We start from the raw sequence: 25,311 nt of genomic DNA, 5'->3' as shown, positions 1-25,311 counted from the left end.
CTTTTATATCTCAAAAGAGAGGACTCAAGATATAACCAAATCCTGTAAAGTGTGTCCTGCCTCATTAACATAACTCCCTCTAATCTTGCCTCATTAACATCATAGAGGTTAGGATTTACCACACATAAGATAAATACATCAGATTACAAAATGGTGGACAACCACACAATACTGGGAATCATGGCCTAGCCAAGTTGACACACATTTTTGGGGGACACAATTCAATCCATAACAATGATGAACATATTACTGGACACTGGAAGAAAGGCAACCCTTACTCTAAAGTGGAAAATAATTGGCTGAATTATGTTCTAATGTTTTGTGAAAAGTAGAACTTATAAGTCATGAACTTGAATATCTGGCTGGGATTTCTAAGGAAGTATGGAAGGTGAAGCCTGGTTTCTCCTTGCTGCTTATAGTAAAATGCAAGAGGAAGATAAACATAAGATAAATTGAGGAATAAACTATTAAGCAAAAAGGAACCAGAACTTGAAGATTTGGAAAATTCTCCACCTAATCCATACTGTAAAAATTGAGAAATCGAGCTCTGAAATGAACACCAGGGATGTGGCTGGACATCTGTTTGGTAAAGAGATTAGGTGAGTGACTTATGGATCCAATCAACCATTTCAGTGGAAATGCCATCAGCTTAGACTGAAGGGGACAGAGAGATGGGTAGAAATAAAGCAAGGCTGTCAAACTCCTGGCATTCTACAGACAGGAAACAGGCTGATAGACCTACTTGGCTTCGGACATCTGTTATCCTTCAAGAAAAGGGAAGAATGACTCCACGGATGGTACAGAGGTTGGCAGGGCTGCTTCTGCCACCGCAGGCCCAGAGGGTGTGAGCCTGGGGGGGCGGTGAGGACACCACTTTCTGGGTTCAAGAGGCCAGGGCCACCTCCTTGATTCTAGAGACCCTCCTTTCAGAACCATGGCACAAGGGGTGGGGGGAAGGTCAACCACCCAGGCAGCCCTAGGAAGCTGATACAAGCTCAAAGATGAACTTTGGAGTTACAGCCTCAAAGCCATTAATAAATCTCCAACAGCTTCATTGAATATCAGATTTCATCTGAGTAGAAACCAGTATAAAAAGAGTAAAAAAGTAAAGAATATTATATTTGAGCTCTGTCATTAAACTTTTAGAGAAATTAGTTTTACCCCAGCTACTTCCAAGGAGTGCTTCAGATGGCTTATAATAAAAACATATATACACAGCAAAAATAAAATTGATATGAAAAGAGGAAGATCAGAAAGCATGCTCAGAAGGGCAGATTATTGTACCAGCAACCAAAAATGAAAGGACTAAACACAAAAATGGACTTTTTAAGAGATTTATAGTCAGACATTTTTATCCACCCTCATCCCCATCTTCTCCATCCCCTTACCTCTGCTCCACCAATTTGCAAATGAAGTCATTGCCAAAACTGATACAAGGCTGGTTTCAGACCAACTAAAGCCACAGCAGTGAAGACCTCACTGTGCTATACATGAAACAGAAGTTGGCAGCTTCTGGAGGAGCAGAGGAGCTGGAAAAGGAACCACAGAAGATGCACTCTGATCACCTGTCACGGGTACTACACTGGGGCAGAGGAATACGAGGAAAATGCCACCTAGTCTGAGACCAAGCATACTTGTAAAAAGAGCAAAGCAGCTCAAAGAGCACATGCCCGTGTCTAAGTAGATACCCAAAAAGTACTGCAGATTCAGAGGAGACGAAGGCATTGGGGCTATAATTGGGGAGGCTTCTGGAGGAAGGACTTAGGTTGCGCCTTGAAGAAAGGTAGGACCTTGACAAGGGACTCAGGTGGGAAAGACACAACTGTTAGGAGGTGGAGGTAGCAAGGTAACAAGCCAGGAATTTGCATGGCGAACAGCAGAGGGTGTGTGAATAAGCACTATGGCTGGGGAGGAAGGTGGTGGGTACAGGATTTCACCACATACGATGTTCCAGAAGCTAAACTTTAAAGGTAAATTCATGAGTTTGGACCTAGGAGTCCGTGAAGGAGAGAAGCATGATCCAAGCTGTGCTTTAGGAAGCGTCACCTGGTGGACGTCTGGATCAGCAAGGGAGCAGATAAGAGGTGGGGAGATGGTTTAAGGGGCCACACAATAGTCCAGGCCTGAGGATGGGGGTGGGGGGCGGGTAAGGACCTGGATTAGAATGATGAGAGTGGAAATGATAGCAAGAAAAAATATGATGTTAAGGAAGAATCAATAGTATTTGGGGATGGACTGTATGTTGGGGAAGAAAAATGTCAAGAAGCACTAAGGTTAAAGCTTGGTGACCGAAAGAATATTCTACTAAGTAAAACCATTATTAGTTTAAAAGTTTGTAAAGCTTTTTCCTAGCAAAGGTAAGTGAGGAATGTTAGATAAACTAGATCCGAACTAAGCACTGAACTTTCAGAGGAAGAAAAGGATCCATCATCGAGAGATGTCTTTTCTAGTCTTAAATATCACTAAGTAGATATTTTTGAGCCAATGCCTCTTACAAGATTTAGAAAACCTTTTTGTAGACATTCATAGTGAGGAACATATGGGACTTTCATACACTTCATCTTGTCTTTAGCCATCCCATCTGTGTGGTAGATGAGCCTAATTTTAGACATCCTAAAGAACGATTACATCACTTGTTCCAATCTTTATTTTCTCCCACTAGAAAATTCATTATATCTTAAGTTCCACATGGTAATTGTTTTGTGTACTGACATCTATGAACTATAAAACCAAAACCCACTGCCGTCAAGTGGATTCCAACTCATAGTGACCATACAGGACAGAGTAGAACTGCCCCATAGTGTTTCCAAGGCTATAAATCTTTAGGGAAGCAGACTGCCACATTGGAGCCCTAGCGGCACAGTGTTAAGAGCTACAGTTTCTAACCAAAAGGTTGGCAGCTGCTCCTTGGAAATCCTATGGGGTAGTTCTACTCTGCCCTATAGGGTCGCTGTGAGTTGGAATCGACTCCACGGCAATGGTTTTTTTTTTTTTTTTCCTCCTGTAGAGTGGCTGGTGGGTTCAAACGGTGGACTTTTTTGGGTTAGCAGCTGAGCGCTTTAACCACTGCACCACCAGGGCTACCTCCTATGAACTATAGTTACAAAAAATCTTTCTGTAGTTAAAAATGCTGGAGTAAAATGGCTCATTAACAGTTGATTAGCAGAAATAGGAATGATTATTTGGTCAATATGAGTAGCTTATTCCTTCTTTGAGTAATAAAGTAGAAATAAACTTACAGCCAATTTAAAGGAGTGACCAATCTAAAGTTTTTTCTGAAAACACACACTAGAAGTCGTCATAATGTGATAGGAATGGAAAAGGCTGACAGGGTCATGTGTGTTATCAGCAAGTAGAAAAGTCCACGAGTCAGACCAATCTGTGGGGCCAATTCTGAGTCAAGAGCTCCTTCAGCACGCTGCATTGCAGCTGTTAATCATATGTAATATTAGTAACATTTAAAATGCACAGAGGCTTGCTGGTAGCTAATAATTTTGAAAAGCAAACCACAATCCTTTGCCTGGAGTTCAACAAAACCAGTTTAAAAAAAAAAAAATCAAGGCTTTGTCTCCATGGAATGTTTCCTAAATTTTAAGGCTATTAGACAATCATGCCTTCAACAAACGACTTGTTTTCAGTTTGTTGCTCAGCATGGTTGTCTTCTCACATACTACCGTCCTAAATGGGCTACATTTATTTCCTTGAGGACACCAGCAATGAGAATCTGGCACCAGTTGCTGGCACACTCAGCGACTGGATCAGCTGAGGAGTGCTATTCCTGAGGGTTTGAAATTCTAAAAATTGTAAATCTCTCGTTCTTGTAGTTGCTGATTTAAGCACAAATTTGTTCTGTAAACAGTCTCTTGGGATCTATTGTTCTGCATTTAAAGTTTGTTTAAGGATGACAGGCTCCTGTGAAACCACCCAAATGTGTGGATACTGAGCGGTGACAAGGGCTCTGGAGAGTCTGTCCTGGCTTTGAGCATCAGAAATCCTTTTCTTGGTTTCCAAGGGGTTGCAGCTCCTTGCCCCTGCCGGTCCAGGTGACAAAGAAGTACACAAATGTAGTGGGAAAAACTGGAAACCACCCAGATGTCCTTCAACCAGTGAATGGATACATCCATAAAATGGGATACTACTCAGCAATGAAAAGAAACAAACTTGATACATGCAGCAACATGGACGAATCTCAGATACTTTTTGCGAAGTGAAAGAAGCCACACCCAAAATACTACATACTGGAAAAAGCAAAACTATAGGCATTGAGAACAGATCTGTGGTTGTCAGTGGTTGGGGATAGGAGGAGGCATTGACTACAAAGGGGCAGCATGAAGGAATCTTTTTGGGATGATGGAACTGTTCTGTATTCTTGATTGTGGTGGTGGTTAAACAACTCTAAGCATGTGTCAAAACTCCTAATTGCACACTATAAAGGATTTTACTGTATGTAAACTAAAAAACATGTTATCAGAGAGTCAGGATGATGACCACTTGGCGGAGTGGTAGTGACTAGGAATGAGCTGAGGGGCTTTCTGGGATGTTGGCCATATTCTGTTTTTTGAGCTGTGTGCTGGTTACATGGGTCATGTTGTTTTGTGAAAATTTGAGGTATATGTACTCATAATATATACATTTCTGTATGTTGTACTTCAATAAGGAGTTAAAAAATACCGCCAAAGAGAATTCCAGCCATCACTGTTCCCTGGTCTCCTTCCCCTAATTCTGGCCATCATCTCTTCACTACTACTATAGACAATAGAGACCACTAGAACAATCGTGTGAAACTCTTTCTCAGTCAGGTTTGGGAACTGTTCTCAAAAAAATTGTTACTTGGTCACCAATTCTGTTTACAATGCTGTTTAGCAGACCAGGATTTATTGTTTTGCCAGCTCTTGGATAACCACATTTGAGAATGGGATGGGGAAAGAGCTGGTGGTGGAAAGTCAATGAGAAAGTAGTCAATAATTAGCAAGTATTCTATTCTTAGTCAACACTGAAGGAAAATGTATTTTATCTGGGTGATTTAAGTAATCTTTGCCACTCTATTGTCATAGGCCTGTTTCTAGATTCGAAACAATCACTATATGAAGAATTGCTACGGACTGTTGGGTCTTGGACTGTACAAAGATAATAAGGATGGCTTATGAAACCTTGGAGATGTCTTCCATGTTTAAGGTTGGGTTAGGGTTGTTGCTAGGTACCATCGAGTCAACTTTTGACTCATACTGCCTCCATGTGACAGAGTAGAACTGCTCCATAAGATTTTCTTGGCTCTAATCTTTCCAGAAGCAGATCGCAAGGTCTTTCTCCCGTGGAGCCAAACTTTCAGTTAGCAACTGACAGCTTAACCATTTGCACCACCAGGGGTCTTTTTGGGTTAGGGTAGGTCACAAGTTACAGCATCTCTGACAAAAAGTAGGGATACTTGGAAAAAGAGATAGGCAAACATAATTTTAGGGGCTAAATTGTAAATAATTTAACTAAGAGTCTGTCAAGGGAGATTTCTCTACGGTTATGAATGGTAGAGCCTATTCTCATGGTCTTCTGCCACCAACCATGAACATATTTCAGAGTAAGGGGAAAAATAGGTATTCAGTGTCAGTATCCGATGCTGTGATAGGTGCTTTGTACACACTCCTTTATTTAACCCTTATAACAATCCTGCTAGGTAGTTATTCAAACTCACTTAAATTATGGCAAAATTAAGGCTCAGGTTAATCCACATAAGGGAAGCTGAAACTTAATTCCAGGTTTCTGATTCCAAAGGAAAGGGGAATTAACTTTCAGAATATACTAAATGCTAGCCCCCGTTACTTGTATCATTGATCCTTAAAATATCTCCGTTTTACCGATAGGCCAACAGTAAGAGAGATGTGACCTGCCCAAGCTCAGTTATATAACCATTAAGTGACAGACTTGGCATTCAAATCCAGATCTTATTCCACAACCCACTTTCTTTATATCATAGTACACTGTTGCCAAAGCCAGTGACAGCACTGGAGAGATGGCATCTTACACTGGACAAAGATACCGGATGACTTAAACTTGGGTCAGAAAAATGACATTCATACTTGATGTCTTTCAAAATTCAAACACCTTAAAATCATTCACTTACTGGTATTAATACTTTCTTCTAATCAGTAATTCAAACCTCCAGGGATTGACTGACTAACTTCAGCTCCCAGCATGGGAGGAAAAGGAGCTGGAGTGGTAGAAAAACCACTGTTCCAGGAGCCAGCTGTTAAAGGTCATGTTCTTGGCTCTGGATTTGCAGAGTATCCTGGGGTTTCATTTCACCACCTGTAAATTATGAATGTTCAAGGCCAGAGACTCTTGTAACTGTTTGCCCTAATACTTCAGAAAACAAATGCCATCAAATTGCCATCTTTGGAGTTTAAATACTACAGTGGTTTAGCAGGGATTTACTAACCAGAGCATATTCTGCCGACAGAGCTCTGCAAGTCTGCTTCCTTCCATGGTTTAGGGCAGAGCCCTGGGTGGACAGGAAAGTAACCAGAAATGTGTAGCCACATTCGAAGGCATTTTTTCTTTTTGCTAACATAAGGATATTAAGAGACATATTAAAAATACAGGCTAGTTCAGAATTCTGTGTTAGAATAGCAGACTTTTTTCTAATGAATACCGTTCCAATTCTAAAGAGGTTTATCTTTGTATGTCACTGTGACAGTGACGGGCTGACTTGTTTCCTGCCCAGGAAAACCCTTTTGAGCTGTGGTGGGAGTGGCTTCTTTTATGAGTTTGTCCTCACTGATTGACTCTGGGCAAGGACTTCCATCTCTTTCCTTATCTGTAAAGGGGTACAGAAACTAGCTAATGTAAACTCATGGTGCCTTATAAGGCTGAAAAATGAGGAGCATGGTGTATAGGAAAGAATGGGGGCCCGGGGCAGAGAGACTTGGATAGGAATCTATGTATCTCAAGCACTTGCTAAATCATCTTGGAAAAGTGATTTCACTTAAGCCGCACAATGGGACTAGTAGTAACACCTCAAAAAAAAATTTCTTTTTAATATTAATAGTATACTTAAAGTGACTGCCGTATAGCAGTACTCAGCAATTGGTAATTTTATTAATAATTTTAATAAATAATAAAATCACTAATTGCTGAGTACTACTACACAGCAGCCACTTGAAGTATACCACACAATCTAGAAAGAACCCTGGTGGTGCAGTGGTTAAGAACTCAGCTGATAACCAAAAGGTTGGCAGTTTGAATCCACCAGCTGCTCCCTGGAAACAGTTCTACTCTGTCCTATAGGGTTGCTGTGAGTCAGAACGACTCAACAGCAATGGATTTTTTTTTGGTTTTATACAATATAGAAAGCTGCATGAAAGTCAGTATTATAAAAAATCACTTAACAAGGATATCCAGAAAGCAGTGTGACAAAGATATTTTAACACATAAACATTTTATAACTGCTTGATATTTTATAATGTGACTATTCAGAAAATACTTCAGAACGGCTTACGCTGAAATCTTGCTGCAAAGTGACTTCTGGGACTCTCCTAAAATCATTCTACAATTTCCTTTTTAGTATGCTCATGTTTGGCAATAGCCCACTACATTTAGTGTAACGGCAATATTATATTCTTCAATGTGTCACCATACTCAATTCCAAAACCCAAACATTTTTATTATGTTGCCTAATGGCTCTTGAATTCAGATGATAAATTACATGATGTACCCAACTGTTCCAAGAAAACACTAGCTTGTAAAATGATGTTTTCTTTCAGAATCAAGACACACTCAACATATAAATTTTACAATAAAGTTTATTAGCTGTTCTCCTCTTTCTCATAAATGGAATGGATACTGTTGATAATTGTTCACAAACCAGTGCTCATTTTAAGAAACATTATATAATGAGGAGGTTGTCAAAAACACATATTTAATAAACAACTTCAAAAAGCAACGGGAAGCCAAACAATATTATTAATGTAAAGGACCAGAGAAATTGATTTCTGAAGTCATTTCTACCTTTCACTAAAATTTCTTATGATTGCTCAGCACCAAGATGTGTGCAACTCTAGTGCAGAGCAGCTACGTGAGATGAAAGGTGTACAGTCAGAGGGGAAACACACACGTGAGTGGAGTTTTTGCCTGTTTTCCTATTAGTGAAGGGGGGAGGGCTGGAAGGAAAGGCGGAGGACTGAAACCAAACCCAAAACACAAGAACAACAACAAAAAACAGGAACCATTTGAAAACTTTTGTAGAAAAGAGGAGAACATGCCCATACTTTTACTTGTAATCTAATTTCCCCCAAAGGTTTCTCCCCACAACCACCGTACCCCTATTTTCAGTTCACATGATTAAGGAAAGATAAACTCTAAATCAATTTAATTTATAAACAAAACAAAACAAAACAAAAAGTTAGGAGTAGGTGGCAAAAGAAAAAATATATTTTAAATATATATATATGCGCGTGTGTGTGCAACTATGTAAAGAAAATAATTCCCATAGTTAGTTTAGTTAAAGAAAGTTTTATATATATTTATATATATATATATATTTTATTATAACAAAATAGGCAGTTATTGTGGGTAAAATATTCATTAAAATCTGACCCCTAAGAATACATTTAACGTTTTAGGCTATGAATTGGACTCCTTTTCCATTGCCATAATGATTACTACATCACCACTGTAGAGTCTGTTTTGTCTATATTTATGTTTATGAAATTTTCTCACTTTCCATGTAAAAGGCAAGCACCCCCTAGCACCTAATACGGCCTCAGTTCAGAAAATACGATGATCATTCGCTATAAACAACTTCTGTAAGACACTAGAGTGTTGCACAAGTAGATTAAAATCAATTGAACATTGTTATTCCTAGCAAATGTATGGGAGAAAAAAAATCTCAAACAATAACAGACTTCAAGAAGAACTCTTATGAGAAATGAATATCCCTTGTGAAATTATGAAAGTTAATTCAGACACTGATTTTGAAATTAAAAAACATTTTCCTTATTTGTCGTAATGAAATATTTACTTTGATAATAGAAGTCAATTCAGAAAAGGAGTTGAGAGCTAACTCACTGGCCAAACCATGCTATTAAAAAGTTAAACGTGCATAGCTGCTCAAAGTTTATTAAATCACTGATTAAGACCACTGTTCTCCCATTTCTATTGAAATTTGAAAAGAATGTATATAAAGCTTTCCTGAAAATCTCTTAAAGTTACTTTCCCTTAAACATTAAGGAATTTTACCACAATTTCCCCGTCTCCCCAAAACCTTAATAGCTGGCCAGGCCACTCCATCTTCAGTTCTGAAAAATGGCCACAAACCAATAGTGACATAAGATAACACAGATGATGCAACTGGAAGGAGACATCAGATGTCAAATGTGAGTGCACCTGCAGACCATGATGAGCGGGATATGGTTCCACATGGAGGAGGATTAAAGACAGACTCCAGAAAGAAAGGGCAAAAAAGTGTCAAATAAAGGAAATGAGACTGGAAAAGAGAAACAGAGAAACATCAGTCCTCATAACTTTTCTTTTGCTGGAACCCAGATGTAAGGGCCAGACTGTTCTTCTATGATCTGCTTCACTTGGTTGTAAATGTCTTCCAGCGTATCTCCCTGTACAATGGCTGTAATGACAGAAACAAAATCAGAAACTTCCATTGTCTATCTTTGCCATTACAATTACTAGTGAAACAGTAGAAGTTAAATCTTAAAGAGAGTTACTCATCCAGGGAGAGTCACCCATTTTTATATTATTTACTTAGAAAACACTGCCTGTTTCATTAATTTTCCTATTTGTATAATACAATTTTGTTTTGAAAACTGATCAAAAATTGAGATTATGGTGATTATTACCTTGTCTTATTGTTTTATTAATCACCTGAGCATGTATTATCTTTACTCTTTAAAAAAATTATATAAGTATTTCTATAACTTTCCTAATTTCTCCATAAGTATATACAAGGGAAAAGAAAAAAAACAAACAAAATGGGTACAGTACAGAGCATGGCTACTTTTTTGCTTTATTTTTGGGGGTAGGATTTTAGGGACAAACAGCTGATAAAGGATTATTTGATACTCTTTTCTTCAGTATGCTAGTAATTGTCAGGTGCTGTAATACAGGTGAACTAAGATACACCATCTGGCATTTTAGTGATTAGAGACAATTAAAATTAACAGCAACAATCTGTCCAAAGATACCTACGGAACAACTTAAAGGACAACATGAACGAGGGAAAGTTATTTGGGAACTGCTGCATACTTTTTTCTTTTTAAAGAAGTAATATTTTAAATGGATCAAAATGTATAAAAGAGAAGAGAAAAATCAGAGTATATAGAAGAAACCAAGTCTGAATCTATATTTTCTCTGTTCACATAGCCTTATTGAGTAACCTAAAAACACTAAGTTTAGAAAATTCCCATCACCCCTGCCTAGGCTAGATGAATTTCCTACAGAAAAAACCACAGACCTTAAGATTTATTCTGAAAATGCTAGTATTAGTTACTACTGGTAGATATGGCCATAGTCCCAAGCCCATTTCTGTGTGTCAGAGCACGTGGCTTCAGAGCAAACTCTGACCATAAAGGTACCAGCACACACGATGCCAACCTGTGAAATGTTCAGTGAACTCCTGTTCCAGTTTCATGGCTCTCTCAAACGTCTTTCTGGCTTGTTCTTCTGTTAGACGCTTATTCATTTCCCTATGCAAATAAATTTAGAAACTGGTAATTACTACATTATAATGCTTCTTAAAAAAAGATGACAAGAGAGGAGATACAGAAAACATATGTTCAAATTGTAACTTCATTATTCATTAGCTGTCGGACCCTGGGCAAGTTACTTAACCACTCTCTGCCTTAGTTTCTTCACCTATGAAATGGGATACTAACAGCATTTACCTTCACAGAGTTTTTGAGAAGTATAATATACGTAAAGCATGTAGAATATAGCCTGACACACAGAAGCAAGCATCATGTATGAGCAAACCATGACTGTTTCTTCAGGGGATATAATTCAAACTATAGTGTCAGCAAAGCATAATTAGTGTTGGTAAATATTTCACCAAAGCTCTTTCATATAATAAAGCTAAATGCAAATGTTTTATATTAAGTGATGCTTTAGATTTCCTCTTTCAGCTCTGGCTGTGCAGTGACACATTAGGCAGTTTTGGAAGGTCTGAACGCTCAGCCATTGAAAACAGCGAGGCTTGAGATTGAATGGCTTTCTATCACAGAGTTATAAAAAGGTACTCTTGAGACCCACTTCCAGAATGCTGGTGTAAGGAACTCTGTGGACCTGCTCCATTTAAAGTCTCTGGAAATGTCCTAAGGGCACACAGCAAAGGAGAAAACATTTATGCAAGAAAGCCTACTAAATCTTGGTAAGAATAATGAGTCTCTGGCACTTGAGCCACAACCCACTCCCTCCCCTGCCCGCCAGCTGGATGTGACGGAAGCACCATCCCAGGTGGATAAGGCCAAGAAGTCAGGGTTCCCTCTCCTTACAGCTCCCAGTCACAGGATGGGTGTCGCCAGGAGGGGCAGGCTGCCAGTATTTCTCTTCCCTACCATCTTTGTGTTACAGAGGCTAAATCCCAGGCGAGTGTGGCTGAAAGGTTGGGGGCTCCCTTCCTCCACTGAGCCCCCAAATGTAGAGTGTTGGGCTAAGAATGGAAACCCTGGTAGCTTAGTGGTTAAGTGCTACAGGTGCTAACCAAAAGGTCAGCAGTTCAAATCCACCAGGCGCTCCTTGGAAACTCTATGAGGCAGTTCTACTCTGTCCTATAGAGTCGCTGAGTCAGAATCGACTCAACGGCAATGGGTTTGATTTGTTTTTTTTAGTTTGGGTCAAACATACTGGGGGTCTAATTGCTCTCTCTCTAGCTGGCGCATAAAACAGAGGTTCTATGAAGAGGCAAGCCAAGAAAAACAGACGCTGCCGCTCCCACCCAGCACCCTCCTTGAAAGTAGGGGTGTAACTCCTAGAGAACTGGGCTACTATCCCCGCCACTAGCTCTGGCACAGTAACTCAAACATTTTGTACAGTGGGAGAGGCAGGCCAAAGAACAGAGAGCTCTGAATCAAGCTCTTCCCAAAGGAACTGATTTTAGAACACAGTGCAGGGAAGTTCAAGCCTAAGGGCGTTCTCAAAAACAATGGAGATTTTGGTGGTTAGCCATTTAAGAGGAGACTGGTAGCTCCATGAGAGGAACAAGTTAAACTGTAGGCCAGCCAGTTTACCAGAGAGAACCAAAGAGAAGGTTAGGAAGAGCCTTCCTGAGGTCAGGACAAACTCAAATACTGGCCTCAAAAACTACTTCTGCAAAGGGGCACAGATTTAACAGGATTAGATTGTGAAGCAATTTTCCCCAGAGCATCATCAAAAACAGACCAATCGGCTTGCGATTAGTGGAGCCTAACAGCTGAGAGTGATACCAACAGAGGCAGACACTTTAACAGTGAGAGCAGGGAAGGAGGCACTCAGAGAGCTCTGGTAAAACTACCTACTGTCCTGGCAGGGCTAATTTGCTTATGCCCAAGGCCGAGCCTTCTGATGACAGACATGAGAGGCTTCACATGGGGGGAGGATGAAAATGGTCTCTTAAAAATTTCATTTTCTAATCATCTGATGCTGGTAGAAATACAGTTTATTTTTGTATGATGACTGTATTGAGAAGTCTTGCTAAACTCATTTTTCAAAATCCTACTAATTTATCTAGAGATTCTTTTGTATTTTCTACATATATAATCATACAGCCTGTGAATGATGAATTTTATTGCTTCCTTTTAACCCTTACATCTTTTTTGTTTTATTTCATTAACTATGATCCTCAGTACAATCTGGTAGAAAAGCAGTGATAGCAGACATGCTTGCTTGTTCCCAAAATCCATGCAAAAGCTTTCAATATTTCACCATTAAGTATGACGTTTGTTTTGATATTTTTGTAGATGACCTCCAGATTAAGGAAGTTCCTTTCTATTTCTAGGTTTGCTAAATGTGTTTGTCATGGATGGATGTCAAATGCTTTTTCTGCATTTAAGAAAATGATACTATGATTTACTCTGATAATCTGTTAATGAGATGTACTACATTAACTGATTTTTAAAAGTTCAACCAGCCTCGAATTTGTGGTAGTTAGTTCTTTTCTTTCTTTCTTTTCTTTTTTAAATTAATGGCTGGATTCAATTTGCCAATATTTTGGTAAGGATTTTTGCATTTATATGCATGATTAAGATTGGCCTGTCATTTTCCCTTCCTGTAAAGTCTTTGTCAGGTTGGTATCAAATGAATGCCCACAAAATTAGACGAAAAGCACTCCTCCTTTTTGTTTTCCCTGGAAGAATGTGTGTAAGATGGGGTATGTCTTAACTTGGTAGAATTCAGGAAGTCATCTCAGCCTAGTGTTGTATTTGTGGAAAGGCTTTTTATGATAGATTCAAGTTCTTTACAGACAGAGGACTATTTTGATTTTCCATTTCTTTTTAATCTTGTTAACATTTTTATTGACTTTTTTTTTTAAGTATAATTTTCAGAAAGGAGCAGTATCATGGGTATATAGCTTGATAAGTTTTCACAAACTTACACATACTCGCATACTTTGAACCTAGCTCAAGATATAGAACATTACCAGTGCCCTAGAATCAGGGTGTGCTAATCCCAGTCACCAACCTTACCCTCAAAGGGGAACCTCTGTTGTTAGATGCCGTTGAGTCGGTTCCGACTCATAGCAACACTACGTACAACAGAACGAAACACTGCCTGGTCCTCACGATTGTTGCTATGTCTGAGCCCACTGCTGCAGCCACTGTGTCAATCCATCTTGTCCAGGGTCTTCCTCTTTTTCACTGACCCTCTACCTTACCAAGCATGATGTCTTTCTCCAGGGACTGGTCCCTCCTGATAACATGTCCAAAGTATGTGTGATGAAATCTCACCATCCTCGCTTCCAAGGAGCACTCTGGCTGTATTTCTTCCAAGACAGACTTGTTCGTTCTTTTAGCAGTCCATGGTATATTCAATACTCTTCACCAACACCATAATTCAAAGGCTTCTGTCTTCCTTATTCGTTGTCCAGTCTTCTCATGCATATGAGGTGACTGAAAATACCATGGCTTGGGTCAGGCGCACCTTAGTCCTGAAAGTGACATCTTTGCTTTTCAACACTTTGAAGAGGTCTTTTGCAGCAGATCTCCCCAATACAATACTTCCTTTGATTTCTTGACTACTGCTACTATGGACTTTGATTGTGGATCCAAGTAAAATGAAATCCTTGACGACTTCAATATTTTATTCGTTTATCATGATCCAGCTTATTTGTCCAATTGTGAGGATTTTTTCTTTTCTTTAATGTGAGGTTTAAGCTGTAGTCTTTGATCTTCATCAGTAAGTGCTTCAGTCCTCTTCACTTTCTGCAAGCAAGGCTGTGTTATCTGCATACTGCAGGTTGTTAATGAGTCTTCCTCCAATCCTGATGCCACGCTCTTCTTCACCTAGTCCAGCTTCTCAGATTATTTGCTCAGCATACAGACTGAGTAAGTACGGTGAAAGGATACAACCCTGACGCATACCTTTCCTGACTTTAAACCACGAAGTATCCCCTTGTTCTGTTCAAATGACTGCCTCTTGGTCTATGTACAGGTTCCTCATGAGCACAATTAAGTGTTCTGGAATTCCCATTCTTTGCAATGTTATCCATAATTTGTTCTGATCCACATAGTCAAATGCCTTGCTTGCGAAGTCAAATAAAACAAAGGTGAACACTTTCTGGTATTCTCTACTTTCAGCCAAGATCCATCTGACATCAGCAATGATGTGCCTCGTGTTACATCCTCGTCTGAATCTGGCCTGAATTTCTGGCAGTTTCCTGCAGATGTACTGCTGCAACTGCTTTTGAATCATCTTCAGCAAAATTTTAGTTGCATTTGATATTAATGCTATTGTTCGATAATTTCTGCATTCTGTTGGATCACCTTTCTTTGGAATGGGTACAAATAGGTATCTCTTCCAGTCGGTTGGCCAGGCAGCTGTCTTCTAAATTTCTTGGCATAGATGAGCAAGCACCTCCAGAGCTGCGTCTGTTTGTTGAAACATCTCAATTGGTATTCTGTCAATTCCAGGAGCCTTGTTTTTTGCTAATGTCTTTAGTGCAGCTTGGACTTCTTCATTCAACAGAATCAGTTCTTGATTATATGCTACCTCCTGAAATGGCTGAATGTCAACCAGTTCTTTTTGGTACAGTGAGACTCTGTGTATTCCTTCCATCTTCTTTTGATGCTTCCTATGTCATTCAATATTTTCCCTGAAAATCTTTCAATATTGCAATTCAAGCCTTTAATTTTTTCTTCAGTTCTTTCAGCTTGAGAAATGCCAAGCATGTTCTTCCCTTTTGGTTTTCTAACTCCAGGTCTTCGCCTATTTCATTATAATACTGTTTTCTTGAGCCACTCTTTGAAATCTTCTGTTCAGCTCTTTTACCTCATTTCTTCACTTTAGCTACTTGATGTTCAAGAGCAAGTTTCAAAGTCTCTTCTGACATCCATATTGGTCTTTTCTTTCTTTCCTGTCTTTTTAATGACATTTTGCTTTCGTCATGTATGATGTCCTTGATGTCATTCCACAACTCGTCTGGTCCTCGGTCATTAGTGTTCAATGTGTCAAATCTATTCTTGAGATGGTCCCTAAATTCAGGTGGCATATACTCAAGGTTGTATTTTGGCTCTTGTGGACTTGCTCTAATTTTCTTCAGCTTCAACTTGAACTTGCATATGAGCAATTGATGGCCTGTTGTGCAGCTGGCCCCTGGCCTTGTTCTGACTGATGATATTGAGCTTCTCCATGGTCTCTTTCCATAGATGTAGCTGATTTGATTCCCAGAAAGGTCCACATGTATAGTTGCCGCTTATGTCATTGAGAAAAGGTATCTGCAATGAAGTCATTGGTCTTGAAACACTGTATCATACAATCTCTGGCACGTTTCTATCACCAAGGCCCTATTTTCCAACTACTGACCCTTCTTCGTTTCTAACTTTCATATTCCAATCACCAGGAATTATCAATGCATCGTGACTGCATGTTTGATCAATTTCAGACTGCTGAAGTTGGTAAAAGTCTTCAATTTCTTCATCTTTGGCCTTAGTGGTTGGTGTGTAAATTTGAATAATAGTTGTATTAACTGGTCTTCCTTGTAGGCGTATGGATATTATCCTATGACTGACAGCATTGTACTTGAGGGTAGATCTTGGAATGTTCTTTTTGACGATGAATGTGACGTCATTCTTCTTCAATTTATCATTCCTGGCATAACAGACCATATGATTGTCTTATTCAAAATTGCCAGTACCAGTCCATTTCAGCTCAGTAATGCCTAGGATATCAATCTTCATGTGTTCCATTTCATTTTTGATGACTTCCAATTTTCCTAGATTCATGCTTCGTACATTCCACGTTCCGATTATTAATGGATGTTTGCACCTGTTTCTTCTCATATTGAGTCGTGTCACATCAGTAAACGAAGGCCCTGAAAGCTTGACTCCATCCATGTCATTAAGGTCGTCTCTACTTTGAGGAGATAGCTCTTCCCCAGTTGTATTTTGAGTGCCTTCCAACCTGAGGGGCTCATCTTCTGACAATGTATCAGACAATGTTCCGCTGCTATTCATAAGATTTTCACTGGCCAATTTTTTCAGAAGTAGACTACCAGGTCCTTCTTCCTAGTCTATCAAAGTCTGGAAGCTCTGCTGAAACCTGTCCACCATGCGTGACCCTGCTGGTATCTGAAATACCAGTGGCATATCTTACGGCATCACAGCAACACGCAAGCCACCACAGTAAGGCAAACTGACAGACAAGTGGTGGTTGCTCAGCATAGAGACTGAATAAGTATGGTGAAAGGATACAATCTTGATGCACACCTTTAAAATCATACAGTATCCTCTTGTTCTGTTCTAACGACCGCCGCCTCTTGGTCTATACATAGATTCTGCATGAGCATAAGTAAGTCTTTGGTAACCTCTATAAGACTTCTACTAACAATGTCTCATAGGGTAACTGCTATTAGACTTGTATAAACAATGATTAATTGGCTGTTCCTGAACTTTATATAAATAAAATCAGAGTATATACTTTTGGGTTTGGGTTTTTTTTTTTTTTTAAACTCAAATTATGTTTGTGAGATTTTTCCATACTTTTGTGTGTAGCTGAAGATTGTTCATGCTCATTATTGCTGAATATTTCACTGTGTAAATATGTCATGATTTATTAATCTAATTCACTGCTGATGGGTATCTGGATAGCTTCCAGTTTTTGGTTATGTTGAATAGTACCCGTCAGCAATCTAGCACATGTCTTCGGTGAACATTTGTTAGCCTTTCTGTTGAGTATACATCTAGGAATTGGACTGCTGGGTTACAGGTTGTGTGTGTGCTGAGCTTTAGGAGATACTGTAAATAGTTTCCCCATGTGGATGTACTAATTTACACTCCTACCAATGTTGTAAGTTTCAGTTGTTCCATATCCTTGCCAACACTGGGTATTTTGTGTCTTTTTCATTTTAGTTATCCTGGTCCGCGGGTAGTATTACATCACATTGCAGTTTTAATTTGTATTTCCATGATTAATTGAGCAACATCTGACATTTTTATTGGTCACTGGAATATCCTCTTTTGAGAAGTTCTCTGCCCATTTTTCTACTGAGTTGCCTCTGTTACCTTTTTTAATGTCTACTGGATGTGCAGTGATGTCCCCCTTTTCATTCCTGATTATTATTTATGCCTTCTTTCTTTTCTTGATTGTTCTTATAATGGGCCTATCAACTTCATTAGTGCTTTCTAAGAAAATATTTTGGCTTTGTTGATACTCTCTACTGTGTTTGTTTCTATTAATTTATTTCTGATCTATCTTCTTTGTGTATAAATGATTAACCTTTTTCTAGTTTCTCAAGATCTCTGACTCTCCACACTTCTTATATACATATTTAAAGGTGCCACGGTGGTGCAATGGTTAAGTGCTTGGCTGCTAACTGAAAGGTCAGCAGTTCAAACCTACCCGCTGCTCTGCAGGAGAAAGATGTGGTGGTCTGCTTCCATAAAGATTACAGCCTTGGAAACCCTATGGGGCAGGTTCTACTCTGTCCTTTAAGATCGCTATGAGTTGGAATCAACACCAGGCAATGGGTTTGGTTTTTTTTTTTTTGGGGGGGGCGCTTGATATACCTATTTAAAGTTCTGCATTTTCTTTCAACAAGGCTACATCCCTCAAATGTGACACTTTCATTATCATTTAGTTCAAAACATTTATTGATTTACACTGTGATTTCTTCTTTGACCTATTCATAAGTATAATGCTTACTTTCCAAATATGTATAAATCTCATAGTTATTTTTTTTTCATTGATTTCTAGCTTCTCTGTGGTTAGAGAATATTTGTTTTCAGTAATTTGAAATCTGTGGCTCAGCAGATGATCAGTTTTGGTAATTGTTCCACGTGCACTTGAAATCAATGTGTATTTTGCTGATGTTGAGTGCAGTGTTCTATATATGTCAATTAGGTAAAGTTTTTAAATTTGTTGTTCTATATTCTTACTGATTTTTTGTTGGTTTTATTCCATCATTTACTGACAGGTGTGTCAAAATCATCCTATTATGATTGTGGAATTATTTTTCTGTATAGTTGTCAATTTTTGCTTTATATATTTGAGACTATGCTATTAAATGCATACAAATATATAAATATTGTATCTTCCTGGTGGGTTGAACCTTTTATTTTGATGAAATGTCCCTCTTTATCTCTAGTAATACTTGTCTTAAAGTATACTTTGATAGTCATACAGAAGCAGTTCGCTTTGGTTAATGTTTCCATGGTATGTCTTTTTCTATTATCTTACTTTCAACCTTTCCATATCCTTTTATGTCTCCTGAATGCAACATACAGTTGTTTACTTATTTCATAATCCATCCTGACAATGTTTGTCTTCTAATTGGACCTTTTAGTCTAATATTTAACTCTATTAGGGTTCATTTATACCATCTTACTATCTCTGCATCCTATCTGCCCTGCCTGTTCTAGGTTTCTTTTTTCTTCTCTTCCTTCTGTCTTTTCTTTCTTTTAAATTCCATTCTGTCTACCTATCTGTTAGGTAACTAGTTATATATTCTTTTATTCTCAATGGGAGGGTTGCAGTGCCCAATTCAGTAGCCACTAGCCACATGTGGCTATTTAAACATAAAGTTCTAATACATGTTACCGTATACCTTAGTAATAAGATAATAGCAATTTTAATATAATTTAAAATAATATGATAATAGCTTATTTAATCCTCAAACCAACTCTATTTTATAAAGAAACTGAGATGCAGGGAGGGTAAATAAATTACTCAAGCTAATAAGTGGCAGAGACTGGATCTGTATTTAGAGGTTGTACCTTAAACATTTACACTTACATGATATTTTCCATGGATTTGGGTTTAATAAAAATGGAGATTGGGTAAAGTTGTGCAATCTGTAATCTCTTTATGGCATTTCCAGACACATCGAGGATACAGTGTTTGCCCTAAAACAGGGGGAAGAAGAACAAAAACATGGGAACCAAGTCTTTTCAATTATACCAATGGTACATTTATTACAGGTACAAAATCTGGATTATGGTATGTTTCGATCCTTGTTCACTGTAAGCAAACTGGTCATTTATGTTAGCAAGTTTTAGAAGGGCAAAAAGAAATGAAGACAATGATTATGAATAATTTTACCATTATCAAATATTAAACTTAAAAAGGAATGAAAACACACTTCCCATACTCCTAGATTTCAGAGACCAGTGTTCTTTCAAAATGGATTTTAGTAATGAATATCGTGTTGCTATCTTTTATTTTGCCAAGAAAGGATATTTAAAAAAAAAAAGGACCACAAATTACCATCTCACCATAACCATTATTTCATAAAACATATGACACCCATGTACCCACTGCCTATTTATACCAGATATTAATATTTTACATGATTGCTTAAAAATTTTAAAAACTTGTTATTTTGAAATGATTTTAGACTTTCAGAAAAGTTGTAAAAATAATATAGAGGATTCCCACATACCGGTCACTCAGACACTAAAATACTAACAATCTATGATGTTTGCTTTATTTTTCATTCTCTCCGTATGTATCTAATAGCAGAGAGTAAACTACAGACACAAAGCTTCTTTACCCTGTATTTCCTAAAAACAATCAAATCTCTTACACTACTACAGTATAATTCTAGTCAACCATCTAATGTCCTTTACTGCAAGAGGAAAAAATTCCTGGTCCACGTTCCAATCCAGAGTCATACATTGCATTTATGTCTCTTTAGTGTCCGTCAATCTGGACAGTTCCTCAGTCTTTGTCTTTTGTGATCCTGACATTTTTGAAGAGTACAGGACATTCATTTCAGAGACTATGCATCAACCTGGGTCTGCCTGATGCTCTCTATCAGAATTCAGGTTACACATTTTTGGCAGGAGTACCACAGAAGTGATGCTGTGTCCTTCTCAGTCCATCATAACAGGAGGCATATGACATGTATTTGTCTTATTATTGGTGATGTCATTTTGATCACTTGTTTAAGATTTTGTCTGCAGGTTTCTCCACTGTAATGTTACTATTTTTCCCTTTGTAACTGGTAAGTATTTTTGGGGAGATATACTGAGAATGTAAATATCTTGTTTCTCATCAAATTTTCACCCACTAATTTCAGCAAACACTGATAATTCTTGCCTGAAACAATTATTACCATGGTAGTTGTCAAAAGAGATTTTCTAATTTCATCATTCCTTCTACACCTTTATTAGCTGACTTTCTAATGTATGGTAAAGCATTCTCCCCTCTACCTATTGATTTATTTATTCATCCATTTATATCATTATGGACTGTTAAGTTCTTATTTTATTCTATGTGCTATAATCAGTTACTATCATTATTTATTCTGATATTCAAATTATCTCTGATTTGGCCAGTGGGGGACCCTACAAGTTGGCTCCTGTTTCTTTCTGACATATCCTCCTCATTCTTTGAACACTTATCTTTCTGGCACAGGAAGATTCTCTAGGCTCATCTCGTATCTTCCCAGCCCTAGCCTTGGAGTCAGCCATTTCTCCAAGGAGTCCTGGATCTTTTAAATGGAGAACGGGGTTTAGAAGCCAAGATCTGAGAATTAGATTCTCATTGCTTACCAAAACCCAAACCAAACCTACTGTCACGGAATCGATTTTGACTCACAGAACCCTACAGGACAGAGTAGAACTGCCCCACTGGGTTTCCAAGGAGCGGCTGGTGGATTTGAACTGCTGACCTTTTGATTAGCAGCCAAGATCTTAACCACTGAGCCACTAGGGCTGCTCTCATTGCTTACTGAGGTGTCACTGTTTTAATGTCCTTTTGGTGGACAAAGAAACTTTGTATACACACACACACAAACACTACATCTATATTAAAATTCATGGATTCATCTTTGTATCTCTAATTCTAAGCCAATACTAGAGTTCACTCTACTCTCCGCTTTCTGTATTTATAAACTTCTTCTCTGACAGTGAAAAACTTGGCTACCACTACTGTCAATATATTTACTTATTGGCTCATTTCTAGACTATACATCAAGTAGCTTCAGAATTGCTAGCCCATACCATTCTGAAAAATGTACTTACTAATTGATTAGAGTTCAATATTTGTTTACAGATATTTTTGTCTTTAGCCTGTGTTCAAGAACTACTGGGGTTAAATCTTCTCCTCTCCATCTCTCTTCAAAGCAGTTACATTATTCATTTGAAATATAGTTAGGTTCATTTAGTTTCTGTTTGTATATTATTTTCCTTTCCTCCTACTCATTTGTTGACTTTATTTTTTATTTTTTTTGAGTGTATGATATTAACACAATTCTAAAAGCCAAAATTATACAAAAAGGTATACTCAGAGAAATGCCATACCTCCATCCTTCTTATCTCATTCTCAATTCCCGTTCCTCTGAAGGTAACCAATCTCAGTAGTTTCTGATTTATCCTTTCTGTATTTCCTTTTGCACAAATGAGCAAATAGATGTATATTTTCTCATTTCCTCTCCTTTCTTACACAAAAGGTAAGCAGTTCATAAACACTTGGCTTCACAGAACTCAATTGTGTTGGTATAAAGTACATTATTCAATCATTCTTTTATGTATGAGCATTTAAACAGTTTCCAATATTTGACAATTACAAACAATGCTGCAATGAATACCCTTGTGCACATGTAATTTTGTATTGTTGGGGGGTATCTTTGGGATTGTTAGGTCGAAGGGTAGATGCATACATAATTTTGCTAGATTACAGACAAATTTTTCTATAAAAGATTATACCAGTTTGCATTTCCACCAGGAAAAGAATGTTGTTCCATAATTTTTTTTTTTTTTACCTATCTGATAGGTAAGGTTAGGCATCATATATTATGCAGAAGGGTCATTTTAATCTTATTTTTGTATGAATTATCATATCTTTTGCCCATTTTTCTATTGGGCTTTTCATCTCCATTCCTCAATTTTCAAGAGTTCTTTATATACTGAGAATATTAGCCCTTTATCTGCAAAATTTGTCTCCTAGTTTGTCAGTTTTTGACTTTTTTAATGGTGTTTTTTGATTATCTTTTGGCCATACAGAAGTTTTTTATTTTTACCTAGTCAAATTCATCAATATTTTCTTTTATTGCATCTGGATTTTGATTCATGGTTAAAAATTCTTCCCTATGCCTAGGTTGGAGCCCTGGTGGCGAAGTGGTTAAGGGCTCAGGCTGCTAACCAAAGGCTGGCAGTTCGAATCCACCAATGCTCCTTTGAAACTCTAAGGGGGCAGTTCTACTCTTGTCCTACAGTGTTGCTATGAGTCGGAATTGACTCCATGGCACACAACAACAAGCCCAGGTTATATGCTTCCTTCAGGCAATTGCATTATTTTTTTGAACATTTATAGCCCGTTCCATTTAGAGTTTATTTTTGTGTATGGTGTGAAGTATGAACCTAATTTAACTCTTCCAGTTGTCCGAGCACCATTTATTAAAAGCCCCAGTGATTTGAGATGGTACCTTTATCACGTAATAAATTTCCATACATACTTGGGTCTTTTTCTGGACTCTTATTTCTACTTCACTGGTTTATGTATTCATGTGCCAGTACCACATTGTTTTAAAGAAAAAGAGTTTATAGTATGCTTCAATATCCAGTAGGGCTAGAATCCCTGTAGCTATTCCTTTTGTGTTGTCCTGGATTCCTACATAAGAACTTCAATTTAACTTTCTAGCTACATAAAAAAACTGGCAGGTATTTTTACTGGGATTGTGTTTAACATATAAATTAACCTAGAACTGATAGCTTTATAATATTGAGTTGTCCTAGCCAAGAATACGGGATATCTTTCCAGTTGCTAACTGAAAGGGCTGCTAACCAAAAGGTTGGCAGTTTGAACTCACCAGCCATTCTGTGGGAGAAAGATGTGGCAGTCTGCTTCCATAAAGATTACAGCCTTGGAAACCCTATGGGGCAGCTCTACTCTGTCCTACAGGGTCATGATGCGTCGGAATGGACTCTATGGCAGTGGGTTTTCCAGTTGTTCAAGTCTACTATTGGGTCTTTAAGGAGTGTTTTACACTTTTCCTCATAAAACTTTATATATATTTTTTCTCTTTATATATATTTCTTATCAAGTATTTTATCTTCTATTTCTTATATTATAAGTGGGGTTTCCTCTATCATTGTATCCTCTAAATGGTTATTGTTTATGTATACGAAGACTATTGACTTCTGCATTTAATTTTATATACTGCTACCTTACTCTAGTCTTTTACTTTACAACAGTCGTTCCTTTTAAAATTCATTCTGCATGGTTTTTCAGGTATACTATCATATCAACTGCAAACAGACAGCTTTACTTTTTTCTGAGCACTTCGTATGCCTCTAATTGATTTCTCATCTTATCAGCACTCACTAATACCTCTAGTACAACGCTGAAGAGTAGTACAGGTATTGGGCCTCCTTGCCTTGTTCATAATGAAATTGCCTCTAGTGTTTCTCTCATTTAAGATTTAAAATTAAGAATTTATTTATCCATCCATTCATTTCAATTCTTATATTCTTTTTTTTTTTTTCCCTCATGCTTTTTTTTAAAATTGTTTTTGTTTTTCCTATTCAACATAGGGACAAATTATTCCATAAAATTAAAAAAAATTTACTGTGCTTCAGAAGAAGGTTTACAGAGCAAATTAGTTTCTTATTAAACAAGTAATAGACATATTGTTTTGTGACATGGATTGCCAACCCTGTGATGTGTCAACATTCTCCCCTTCTCAACCATGGGCTCCCCATTTCCATTTGTCCAGCTTTCCTGTCCTCTCCTGCCTTGTCATCCTTGCCCCTGGGCAGCTGTGTCCATTTAGGCTCATACACATGGCTGAGCTATGTGTATTATTGTTTTACGGGCCTGTCTAATCTTTGGCTGAAGGGTGAACCTCAGGAGTGATTTCAGTACTGAGTTAAAAGGGTGTCCAGGTGCCATACTCTTGGGGTTTCTCCAGTCTCTGTCAGATCAATTATTCTCGTCTTTTCTGTGAGTTAGAATTTTGTTTTACACTTTTTTTTCAGCTCTGTCCGGGACCCTCTATTGTGATTCCTATCAGAGCAGTCGGTGGTGGTAGCTGGGCACCCTCTAGTTGTGTCAATCCTTATATTCTTTTTGTTTTTTTAAATAACATCAATCACTGTATTCTTGAATTTTCCCCCAGGGAAACATGTTGAATTCTGTCAAAGATGGAGCTTTAGGACTATCTAACATTTTAAGATTTGGTAGAATTCCTCTGTGAAACCATCTGGGCCTGCTACTTTTTTTGTGGGGTAGTTCCTTGATAACTTTCTCTATTTCTTCTAAAGAAATTCTTCCATCACTAATAGGTCACTTTTCATAAACTATTTTCCTAGGATATTATCCATTTTGTCTAAGTTTACAAATTTATTTACGTAAAGATGGACAAAGTAATCTTTTGATTTCATATAGTTTCAATGGTTATTTTCCCACTTGTCACTTCCTATTTCAATTACTTGTGATTTTTTTCTTTTCTAACAAATAGGGTTAGCTAATGGTTTGTCTATTGTGTTAATTTTTCAGATTTTCGGTTTTTCTATTCTGTATCTTAATTTCTTTCAAAAATCTTTTTATAAGCTATTTTTATAAAAATTAACATGTGTCTAGAAAACCCGAAAGACTCCGCGAGAAATCTACTGGAACTAATAGAAAGATTCAGCAGAGTAGCAGGATACAAGATAAACATTCAAAAATCAGTTGGATTCC

General features: G+C 37.8%; 1 protein-coding gene across 9 annotated transcripts in view; it reads right to left on the bottom strand.

The window, feature by feature from the left end:
* Positions 1 to 7,275: 7,275 nt before the first annotated feature.
* The window catches only part of DLG1 (discs large MAGUK scaffold protein 1), a 263,904-nt gene continuing 245,868 nt past the window's right edge, over positions 7,276 to 25,311 (bottom strand). For 8 of the 9 annotated variants that reach the window (XM_023728734.1, XM_023728733.1, XM_023728736.1 and 5 more), the window contains 3 exons: positions 19,423 to 19,532; positions 10,597 to 10,688; positions 7,276 to 9,613 (listed from right to left, as the gene is read on the bottom strand). In XM_023728734.1, coding sequence (XP_023584502.1) covers positions 9,507 to 9,613; positions 10,597 to 10,688; positions 19,423 to 19,532 — 309 coding nt within the window. In that variant the 3' untranslated portion in view covers positions 7,276 to 9,506. The remainder of the gene's footprint in view (positions 9,614 to 10,596; positions 10,689 to 19,422; positions 19,533 to 25,311) is intronic. The other variant, XM_023728737.1, reaches the window with a different exon arrangement.

Source organism: Trichechus manatus, unplaced genomic scaffold (assembly GCF_000243295.1).
Source record: "Trichechus manatus latirostris isolate Lorelei unplaced genomic scaffold, TriManLat1.0 scaffold00026, whole genome shotgun sequence".
Lineage (NCBI taxonomy): Eukaryota > Metazoa > Chordata > Mammalia > Sirenia > Trichechidae > Trichechus > Trichechus manatus.
This window is presented reverse-complemented; position numbering and strand designations above follow the sequence as displayed.